The sequence below is a fragment of the Capsicum annuum genome, chromosome 9, assembly GCF_002878395.1.
Source record: "Capsicum annuum cultivar UCD-10X-F1 chromosome 9, UCD10Xv1.1, whole genome shotgun sequence".
Classification (NCBI taxonomy): domain Eukaryota; kingdom Viridiplantae; phylum Streptophyta; class Magnoliopsida; order Solanales; family Solanaceae; genus Capsicum; species Capsicum annuum.
In genome coordinates, this window is record NC_061119.1 from 7,221,363 (window position 1) to 7,233,305 (window position 11,943).

General features: G+C 36.9%; 1 protein-coding gene across 1 annotated transcript; it reads left to right on the forward strand.

Moving 5' to 3' along the window:
- Positions 1–1,696: 1,696 nt before the first annotated feature.
- LOC107853755 (WD repeat-containing protein 3-like) lies at positions 1,697–10,423 on the forward strand. Its single transcript, XM_016698742.2, has 11 exons — positions 1,697–2,560; positions 4,167–4,382; positions 4,486–5,583; positions 6,007–6,129; positions 8,202–8,383; positions 8,474–8,705; positions 8,795–9,133; positions 9,331–9,399; positions 9,511–9,633; positions 9,835–9,885; positions 9,968–10,423. The coding sequence occupies exons 1-11, from the start codon at positions 2,321–2,323 to the stop codon at positions 10,139–10,141; spliced, it is 2,847 nt and encodes a 948-aa protein (XP_016554228.1). The 5' UTR covers positions 1,697–2,320; the 3' UTR covers positions 10,142–10,423.
- Positions 10,424–11,943: the final 1,520 nt, after the last annotated feature.

Consider the following 11,943-nt stretch of genomic DNA (forward strand, 5'->3'; position numbering starts at 1 on the left):
GTGGAAAGATGCAAAGGATGAACCATCTGTTGCACAAGTTTCTCTGAATCTGTTAACATATTATCCCTCTAATGCAACTTATGCAACAGATGGGTAATCTGTTGCAACAGAACCACCACCAGTTGCATTAAAATACCTATATATTGAAACAGATTACACATATGTTGTATAGCATCTTCTTCATGGAGTACATTAGAAGGCTAATTTAGAAAAAGTAAACTTACCGTGTCCACGTACCACTGATCCATAAGTCCTGGGGGGGGGGGGGAAGGTATTCATGGTGAAGTTTTTTGTGCGGTGCTTGGATTTTATAGTCTTTCTCAGAAAAGCCTTTTGGTTGGTGTCAAGTTTTGAAAATATGTCCACCTTCTTCAATGACCTCTGAACTTCAACAACTTTTGAAGAGGGAGTAGTTGCAAACTTTTTCATTTCACAATGGAGAGTATATGTCTAATTGTTTTTTTCTTCTTCCTAACCGCGTCTGTAGGAGTGTATGACTCACTCACCTTCTTGAATAGTATGAAACCTCTCTTGGATTTCAATTCCTCGATAACCTTAGCAATATCCTCTACTTTTTCAAAGAGTTTATCCAGTCTGTCCATGCACTCTTCGCATTTGCAATGAGAACATAAGGGTGAAGAAGGGTTAGAGGGACCTGTGTAAAGGGTGATTTCAAACATAGTTATTTTTTCTTGAGCATCAACATGCTCATCATCACGACTGGAAGCAGCTTCAACATGGTTTCCACCAACATCAACACCCCCAGAAGAAGCACTCGGATCTGTTGCAGCAGGATGGTCATGAAGAGCCTCAATAATAGGATGACCTTGCCTAACTGCTCTTCTAATGGTTGTTGCTCCAGCCAATTCCTTCTTTATTAACTCCACCATTGGGTCTTCTATTGTATCAACAAGACCTAGAGTAATAAAAGAAGTCATCCCCAACTCCTGCTCAATGCGCACTATCTATGGATGCACAACCCATATCAAAAGATAGATACATTTAAATCATATAATAATTTGCAATCGGTTGGGTTACATATTAACATAGAGAACTTATGCAACAGATGATCTTTCTGTCGCAACAGATGATTCATATATGGCAACAGATTAAACACAAATATTTTAAATATAGAAAAATTAAACAAAAAAAAAAATAACCGTACAACAAATATGGCTCGAATTGATACGTCTCTCTTACCCTCTAGAAGCAAGGGAAAGAGGTATTGCATAGCAAACGCAAAAGTGATGATTCATCAACCACTTGAAAACCTGATGGTAAAATATATATTTGCTTACACTAAATATATGTTTATGTATACATTATTATATTAAAGTGGAAAAAATTTTGAAAAGTGATTTGAACATTTTACACTTCATTAAAAATCTTCATAATAGGTAAATTCATTTACTTTTAAATAATTAAAGGTTACATGTGCGAGGCACATGCGGTTAAACTAGTATATTAAAAAGTGTAGAGGGCGTTAGAAATATTGTTTGAACTTTTTGTCCTACATTAAATATGCTACAATAAACAAACTTATTTATTCACCTTTTTCTCAGATTATTAATTATTTTTATAAATTTATAATTAGCAAAGGACATTTAATTATTACCTAAAATCTAGGACTTTTTCCATACGTGTAAAATTTCTTTTTTTCACTGATTAAACCAAACTTACGCTATTTTTTTGTTAAAAAGGAAAAAAAGCCCGGTGTTCTTTGGGTTCAGGATTTTTTTTTTCTTTATCTTTTTATCAATTAGTTTAGGTTTAGGTTTAGGTTTAGGTTTAGGTTTAGTTTCTATATATAAATAATTTTATTGTATCCACAACATGCAATGCAACACATCTACAAGCCAATATTTTTAGATGTAATTTTCATCTTTTTTTCTTTTCATGAGTTGAAGTTTTGCTCCTATTAGTCTGTTAGAGTCTTTGAAAAAAGATATTTCATATCCCACAAAATAATCTAGATTTATGGTTCTACTTAGTCCAGTTTGGTGCTGAATAAGTTTTAAGTTGAACCATGTATCGAAATTATTAACTTTCTTTGTTTTCAGATATCATGGTTGGTCAAAGTTGAGAAATTGATGTGTTACTACTTTAATTCATCTCAAGCTTTTATAGCTTTATCATAAGAATATATGATTATGGTGTCATTACAAATCCAGTTTGTCTAGAATTCTTTTTGGTTTATTTTTTAGATTTCATTCTATAGCCTAATAAAAAAATTACATAAAATTATTTAGAGTTTTTTTGCTTGGGTTACAAGTTATTAGGATATTCACGGAGAAGCATAAACCCTAGACGTGAATAAAAGATGGTGAAAGCATATCTTCGGTATGAGCCGGCAGCATGTTTTGGGGTTATAGTTTCGGGTGAATCAAACATAGCCTTTGACAAGTTTGGTGAACACTTGATAGTGCCGGCTTTAGATAAAATTTGCATATGGCATACAAGATGGGGTGAGTGTTCCAAAACTCTAGTTCGATCATACTCAAAACCTTCTCTTGCCGTTGTGACATGCATTGCTTCTTCTCCTTCTGAGTCCTCATCTCAGGTAAATCTGCATTCTTTGTTTTTTTTTTTTTTATATGCTTACTTGAGTCGAGGATGTATTGAAAACAAGGGCGTATAAAATTATTGTACCACGTATATCCGAATGTATGCTGTCAGTAGTCTAATGTACTGAACATGTGAGATGCAAACTATGAAGTAACTGAACATGTTGAGAATACTGAACGCAGACTGAGTGCAAAACTGAATTGTAGTACAATGATCCTATCTGAGATGCAGTGAAATGATAATCAGAAAAGTCATGATTTAACTACAACTAAGTTCTGACTTGAGGGTCATGTACAAAAACTGAAAACTGAGTCTGTGGGAGAGCTTGTTAACCGACATAAACCACGTTAAAGCTAACGTGGAGTTCAATGTCTGACCCATGTTGAGGAGGGTTGCTCTATACCTTGCCATCAATATAGAACCTGAGCTTAAGTGGATCCACTAACTGAGCCTCAATGGGCTAAATATATGCTGGCACGTAGGTCCAGGGTAGGTGTTATTTGAACCTGACTACCTACTCAGTGCTAAGTACTATTCCCGATCTGACATTATGCTGGCAACTCATAAAAATTGGTCTCCTAAGACTATATCAGAATCTACTTTATCTGAAAGCATTCTGAAGGTGTGTAGAACCTGAAAATATCAGTCATACTAGAAAATAAATCTATACTGAAAATACTCTGAGATTGTGTGTTTAAAAACAAATGCTACATCATGTGATCTTCTCTGTGAAATTATGCTAATAATAACAAGACATGAAATATTTGTATAATACTGAACTTCAAAACCATGAATGTCGTGTCATAATAAAATAGGGATCATGAGGAAACTGAAGTAAAAGACAACTCATCCACCAAATGAAACATTAAACTTTGGTTCATGAATAAACTGAGGATTTCTGAATCTCTTGGGACACAATGGGTGAAAGGATACCCATGGTTGAAATCGCACATACCCGGAGTGTAGAATTCTTGCTAGAAAAAGTTGAGCCTTGACTTGGGAAGAAGATGCTTCTGCCTTGGAGACGACTTTTATCGCCTTTCTGTAATTTTCCAAGTGTTAAAAGTGTGAATAGAGAAAATTAATCGACTAATCCCCTTTAGTGCCACTTAGAATAGTCTTAAATGATGTAGTATCGGGATTAGGAAAACAAGGAATTACAAAATACCCTTGAGAAACCGTTTAATAAAACAGTTAACAGTGACGTTGAGTCACCCTACGACTCGTGCAGTGACCCTACGAGTCGTATGTTGGACTCATGGTCGCTGGAACCCATTTATTGGGTTTTTTGGGATAGTCTCGTGGCCACTGATGTCAAAATGTCAAGTTTCAGGACTTGACTTTGGATCGATCAGAACGAGTCATGCAATGACTCATCCTATCTCACCACGATTCTTGGTCACCAATGAACTGGGACCCTGATTATCTACTGGAATCACTGTATGGGTCGTTGTGATGGTCGTTCTGAGGGAAATTTCTGGTTTTTTTGTGCTAAGTGTGAGATATGATATTAGGGAATCTTGAGGTATAGTTACAGTTTCATAGAAAAGATTATCAACTTATGATTTGTTTTCATGGTAATAAATTGGACTTAACTGCAGATAGCAAGTGGTTATGCTGAAGGAAGCATTAGGATCTGGGATTTTGAGAAAGGGATATGTGACACAACACTGAATGGGCATAGACGGGCTGTGACTGCCCTACAATACAATAAGCCTGGATCATTACTAGCTTCAGGAGGCAAAGATAATGATGTTATTTTATGGGATGTGGTGGGTGAGACTGGCCTGTTTCGCCTTCGAGGACATCGTGATCAGGTTCATACTACCTTCAAACTAGGTTTACTACTTGCATTTCTAACTGAATCATGTGGTACTTGTCAATTTTCTAATTTTTTTTCCATTGCCATCTATGTTGCAGGTTACTGATCTTGTGTTCTTAGATTCAGGAAGAAAACTGGTAACGGCTTCTAAGGACAAATTTTTGAGGGTATGGGATCTTGATATTCAACACTGCATGCAGATTATAAGTGGCCATCATACTGAAATATGGTCCATAGATATTGACCCTGAGGAACGATATCTGGTCACAGGTTCTGCTGACCCTGAGCTTCGTTTTTATACTGTAAAGCATGATTTAGCTGATGGACAATTGATTGCTAACAAAAGCGAAAAAGATGTAAATAAGGAGTTGGCTACTGAAAACAAATGGGAAGTACTGAAGTTATTTGGTGAAATTCAGCGCCAAAGCAATGATAGAGTTGCAACAGTGAGGTTTAACACGACTGGAAACCTGCTGGCTTGTCAAGTTGCAGGGAAGATGGTGGAAGTATTCTGTGTGCTGAATGAGTCTGAATCCAAACGCAAAGCGAAAAGAAGAATCAGTAGAAAGAAGAAGAAGAAAGTTGCCAAAGAAGGCAGAGCTGAAGGAGGCACCAATCCTGTTGTTACAGCTGCGGATATCTTCAAGCTTTATCAGACTCTACGGGCTGGAAAGAAGATCTCCTCAATTTCTTTCTTCCCATCCCAAGCTACTTCACAGAATCCAGTGTCTACCTTAGCTTTGTCTTTGAACAATAATTTATTGGAATTTCATGATATAGGAAGCAGTTCAAGTACCACATTGAATCCTAAATTGCATCCTATTGAACTTCAGGGGCATCGTGCTGATATCAGAAGTGTTACTCTCAGCTCAAATAACACTCGTTTGATGTCGACTAGTCACAATGCAATAAAAATATGGAACCCTACTACTCTTTCTTGCCTCCACACAATTAAGTCAGGATATGGTCTCTGTGGACTGTTTCTTCCAGGTAACAATTATGCGGTCATTGGTACAAAGGGTGGGACCTTGGAATTTATTGATGTTAATAATGGTAAATGTGTGGAAGTAGTGGAAGCCCATGGCGGTTCTGTTCACTCAATTGCTTTAACTCCAGATAGGACAGGTTTTCTCACTGGCAGTGCCGATCACGACATTAAATTCTGGGAATTTCAAATTGTGCAAAAGGCTGGTGAAGTGCGTAGTCTTACTTTCTCCATCTAAATAACTCTGCACCTTCATATTTCTTGACAATGTAGTGCTATTATCTGCACTTCCATTCCAAATGTTGTTGGATGGTTTAGGAGAAGGATCCTTGGAGTCCTATGAAAAAAGATTATTTACACTTAAAAAACATATACTAAGATATTGCTCAACAACTATAATGGTTCTCTTATACTTACTAAGAAGGGGGCTATATAGTGCTTTTAAACAAAAGAAATAGTTGCATATAATAACTGATTGCTGTACTTAATTTATATGGAAGTGATCCTTGATATAAACTGGATTGGCATTCTTACAACCATACTCTTGCTTCTTAACATGCACTGGCTTCTGCTTGGATAAAAGAACCCCTATTCTGCTGGCTAATAATGATGTGCTCTATTTATTGACGTACAGGACTCTAAGCATTTAACTGCATCTCCTACAAGGAGCTTAAAAATGAATGATGATGTTCTAGCCATTGCTGTGAGCCTTGATGGTAAATTTATCGTTGTTGCCTTGTTGGATAGCACAATAAAGGTAACAGTCTTAGCTCTTTTTTTTTTTTTTTTTAAGAGTTTGTTACTCCTCATCCTCACTGTGCTGGTTGTTACCTTTTAATAAAAAGAATAATATGGTGGGTGGCAAAATTATTTGGTGCTTATGTCTTGAGAAACAAATGCTGCTTGTGGTATCAGTTTTTAACGCTTTGCACCGCGCTGTTCGCCTTATCTTTCTGTTAAATTCTGAGTTTAATTTTACTCATTGCTTCATATTTGCCATATGTTTATTTTTGACGCTTTAGGAGCTCACCTCTAAGCTTATGGAATAAACAAAGCATTTTTCATTGTTACATTTTGTAATTTCCCAATGTCTTAGTGTTACGGTCCCTTGATATGTATCTAGTTATGAGATGCTGTAAGATGAATCTGATGTTCTCTTCCCACGACCTATGGTTCTGGTTCGTTAAGAGAGAACATGTTGAACTACTAAAAAACTGGAATAATTTTCTGCCTAGATTTCATGGGGTAATACATTGATACTGATAAGATAACTACATCTAGAAACTAGGACATGGTTTCCTAACATCACTGAAACATGAAACTGCAAATAACTGTAATGATCGATTACCTTCCTCACTCACTAGATCTAGCGGAAGAGATGAAGAAAGCAAGGAGAGAGAGAGAGAAAGATGAGTGAGAAATAATTTCGTGGTAACACCCGTGGGTAAACTCCGCGGCGGATGGGCTATTTATATTAATGATTCAGAATATATACAGTTACACAGAGAAAATGAGAATAAAAGGTACAGTTATATAAGAATGACCAAGGAAGACAGAAAAATCACACACCAAAACAGTCCACTAGTCAAGAAACCGTGGACCTCTTTGTTGACCACACTCGGATTCAAGAACAACGACAAGAACTCAAGAGAATAAGGTGTTTAACAACTATTGGCAGCCAACAATCCCAAACTATAGTAACAATAATAGGATGAAGAACAACAACATTATAACAACAAGAACAATACGTGCTACAATACAAGATACTACCAACGGTTACAACAAAATAAGGATAGAAAGATAGACAAACGGATGGTATAATCCTAAGAACCCAAGAGCTTATTCCACTCTTGAACCCTTAACACTACACACAACTATCACGTATCTCTTACAATTGACATAAGAGAGGCATCCACCACCCAAGCACCAACGTATCAAGCAAAATGCAATACACAAATGATTCCACACTTGTGCAATGCCCTAGTTTTGGTTGGACTCTCTCTCACTCTAAGAGAAGTGTTCTTCAATAATAATAATCAACTAAAGAAATAAACCCTACAATATTCTATTTATACTACATTACAATAATAGATAAAATGACAAAAGGGCCCTTTAGTGACTAGTCTTCAAAAATACTCAAAAGTGTCATGATCATGATCATACTTGTATCAATAGTGCTACAGTGCCTAAAAATAACCGCGTGAATATTAATATATAATCAGTACATTACATATTAATCAGGCTCCACACCTAACAATAACTACTGCAAAAATATCAGTAGTTGGGAGACCAAGGTGTGCTAATATTTTACCTTTCATCTTGATGAAGGATACATGCGATCTTTTATCAAAGAGCTGATAGTTGGTGTGAGCTACGTTTGTTGGTAATCCTGAAAGCAGAAAAACCATGACATATTGAAGTAGTGTCTGAAAGTAACAGAAGACCAGAACATCTCAAGCAAAGTCAAACAGTGTTTTTTCCGGTATTACACTGATAAGCTTAACAGCGAAATCTGAGATTTAGCTCTTAGGTTCTTTAGTAAAAATCAACCTACTTCCTAATTATTTTGTTCACAAGTTTACACACATTTGAACAGCCTGGAGAAGGTTTGAGACTGAGACAAGATCCTGAAATCACCTTCCAGATCTTCTGTCTCGCTTGAATTCTAGGTTTTCATTACACTGCTACAACTTTTAAATCAGTTTGTTTTTTTGTTGCATCATTGTTTTTGGTCGTTTACTGAATATTTGTGTTTTATTTCATGTCAAGGCTCTTATTTCAGTCCGATTTGGATTAGACCTAATACATATTATGTCCGTATGTTTTCAGGTCTTCTATATGGATTCACTCAAGTCCACTTTTTCACTCTACGGTCATAAGCTGCCTGTATTGTGTGTGGATATTTCTTCAGATGTGGCTCTGCTTGTAAGTGGCTCTGCGGACAAAAATGTGAAAATTTGGGATCTAGGTCACGGATATTGTCTCAAGTCACTTTTCGCGCATGCCGACAGGTGATTTGATAGAAGCATTAAGTACTCTAATATTCAACTAGGTAACCATTTACTATTAACAAAAATGCTGATACTCCGTTTTAATGGCAGTGTAACGGGAGTTAAGTTTGTGCCCAACACACATTACTTTTTTACTGTGGGAAAAGATTGCCTGGTGAAGTACTGGGATGCTGACAAGTTTGAGTTGCTTTTAACCCTCGAAGGTCACCATGCTGAAGTTTGGTGTCTTGCTATGAGCAGCCGTGGTGATTTTATTGTTACAGGATCACATGATCGTTCCTTACGTCGTTGGGATCGTACTGAAGAACCATTTTTTATTGAGGTATATATATTCTGTGTAAATGTCTGAGATACCGCATCAGTTTTAGACGGTTTAAGCTAGTCGTCATAAGTTGCTACCTGGATTTGCAGGAAGAGAAAGAAAAGAGATTGGAAGAGATGTTTGAATCAAACATTAACAACGCATTTGAGAATACGTATGAATCTAAGGAAGAACCTCCAGAGGAGGGAGCTGTGGCATTAGAGGGGAAAAAGACTCTAGAAACTCTTACTGCAACCGATGTCATCATTGAAGCACTGGACATGGCTGATGCTGAACTGAAGCGTGTTGCTGAACATCAGGATGACAAATCAAAGGGCAGAGTTTCAGAATTCAGACCGAATATTCTCATGCTTGGGCTTTCTCCTTCAGATTATGTTCTTCAGGCATTTTCTAGTGTTCGTACTAATGATATGGAACAAGCTTTGCTGGTAATTGTTCATTTTGAAGTAAAGATTTTCATCACATTTCGGAAAATCAGTTTTTCCTACCCTGAGATGTCACCTTGGCAATTCTGTACTCTTGAGGCTAAAGCTTTGACCATGCATATATCGATATCAACATTTGATGTCTCTTTGAATTTGTCTTTTCCTATGTATATATATTATATTTGAAATAATTGTTACAGGCTTTACCCTTTTCTGATGCTCTGAAGCTCCTGTCATACCTGGAGAATTGGGCCTCTGTACCAGATAAGGTTAATATTTTCTTTCAAGGGGATGTAAATTTTGTTGCATTTATGTAATAAGGCAATTATTGTGCTTAAGCTTTTGAATTCCACAGTAGTTATCTTTTACTGTTGTTGCAGGTGGAGCTTGCTTGTAAGGTTGCAACAATAATAATGCAATATCATCATCACCAGCTGATTTCAACGGTCTCCGCCAAACACCTAGTCACCCGTCTAAGAGACATTCTTCATCGTAATATTAAGGTAAGTTTGATAGATTACATTTGCTATGAGAAATTTTAGCATAAGTTGAAAGATGTTCCATGTCTTTTTCTTTTCTAAAAGTTGAAACGGTTCACCTATGTCAATGACGCGCTATCTGCACACTTGACCCCATTCTACTATCATTTTTATGAACTGAGCTTGTAAATGAAGAACAACTTTCGTCATGTCTGACAACCACAGGAATTTAAAGATCTCATTGGTTACAACCTTGAAGCAATGCGTCATTCCTTGGTAGGTTTTTTGTGATTGTGATCTTGTTAGCCGCTTTTCCAAGTTGATGAAGATGTGAACAGACTGTTTTTGTTTTCCTCAGCAATTGATATCTCAGCGGTCAGGTGCTTTCTCTCTAGATGTAAAGACAGAGACTGGATTATGGAAGATGCGCTCAGACAATGTAAAACGTATTGAAGCAAGAGCAGCCACAAATCAAGAAAAGGAGAGAAAGAAGAAGAAACAGAAGTCGGACGGAGGACATGTTTGGTCTTGAGAAAGAAGAGAACACATTAGTGACTTGCGGAAATGAACGATCCCATTAGATGCATTTCAGAGATGTTTTTTAGTTTTAAAAGTTTAGGATAGTGATGTATAAAAAGGGTTTGAGGGGACATTTTTGTTATTTCAACCATTTTATCCCAGAATCATTACTCCTTCTAGAGGCCGGGATACCAACAACAAATATCAGGTAACTTTGTCCACAAATGAGAAGAATCGTCTAATATTTTTTCGTCTGTCGAATTTGTATCTGACCTTAATTTGAGCCCTTGTTAAATTCACAACACAAGAATGATCTCCAAAACTGGATTTTATAGCTAAGCTGGGACAAACAGGGTAATAGGGTTTTACCAGTTTCAAACCTAAGGACTCATTTGGTTTGAACTTATTTGATGAAACCACAAAAAGGATTCATAAATTAAAAAAAGTTTTAATTTTGAACGGCTCCTTTGCTATAACCAAGAAAGGACCTTACAAAGTAGTAAAGAAAACACACAAAAGATTTATAGGGAAAAGTTTCCAAGAAAAAAGACCTTACATAGTTTACACTCGTATATGACCTTCAAACACGAAGTTATGATGCGATTAGTTATACTAAATATTTATCGACTGTTTGCTATATTGTATTTTTAGAAGTAATACGCATTGCTAGTTTTTAAGAACTAGTCTAGTATATGTGCTTTGCTTGTGTAGCTTAGCAATTATTATCAAAGTCATTTTAAAAATAACAACTCTTTTAATATAATACATAACCTAGAAAATATTAATTTAACTTATAATACATATCAAGCTTACAGAAAGTGAAAATTCTATTTCCATTGGGAATCTGTTGTCATAGTATGGCTGGTTCCATTCTTACAGAAAGTGAAAATTCTATTTCCATTGGGAATCTGTTGTCATAGTATGGATGGTTCCATTCTGTAGTTCTGTGAACAATTGGAATGCATGTTGGGAAGCAAATTCATCCCATATTGGAGAAATAGAAGAAGAATGTCCAATATTTAAGAGTCTCACCCAACTTCACTAGAATGAGGCCTTTTGGGAGGTGCCCAAAAACAAATTCGTGAGGGTTTGGCCCAAAGCGGACAATATCATACTAGTGCGGAGTTTGGTTAAAGTTACATGTGATCCCAACAAGTGGTATCAGAGCCAAGGTTCTGGTGTGTCAGAGTAGTGGACTGCGTTTGGTGAGAAGTTGCCAGTGTAACAACACGTCTGAAGATCGTCAGGCGGTGTGTTCTGTTGGGTGATAATGGCGGTACAAGATATTTAGCAGATCATGTGAAGTGACCCAGTAGCTGAGATCTACGGTTGATGCCTTGTGTCGAAAGTCTTCTTGACAAAGTGGTGGTACAAAATGATTAGAGAGATTAAATGGATTATCGTTGAAGGAGGAGTGGAAGCTCAAAGATCGGCAAGCTCTAGGGCTGATCCGGTGCCTTGTGTCGAAAGTCCTCCTGGCAAGTGGTGGTCAGGCAGCGTGTCCCATTAGGTGATAACACAGTGGTACAAGATATTTGGCAGATCATGTGAAGTGACCGCGGCGTGTCCCGTTGGGTGATAACGGTGGTACAAGATTGTAATACCCCGCATTTCGGACTAGAATAAAAACCATGACTTTGACGCGTTGATAATCCCAGAGCCTTAAACCCTATGCCAATTTGGCATGTTAATCAATTATGTAGTATGTGAATCCATTTGAGCATGAATTTAGATCATAGAGGTCCTTCAACTCAAGGACAAGTTGAAACTATTTCGATCGATTAAGTTTTAGTAGACGTTCTAATTTGTGTCAGC

Coding starts and splice junctions, on each gene's coding strand:
- LOC107853755 (XM_016698742.2), top strand. CDS start 2,321: ATGGTGAAAGCATATCTTCGGTATGAGCCGGCAGCATGTTTTGGGGTT. Junction 2,561..4,166: donor CTTCTGAGTCCTCATCTCAG/GTAAATCTGCAT, acceptor ACTTAACTGCAG/ATAGCAAGTGGTTATGCTGA. Junction 9,400..9,510: donor GGGCCTCTGTACCAGATAAG/GTTAATATTTTC, acceptor CTGTTGTTGCAG/GTGGAGCTTGCTTGTAAGGT.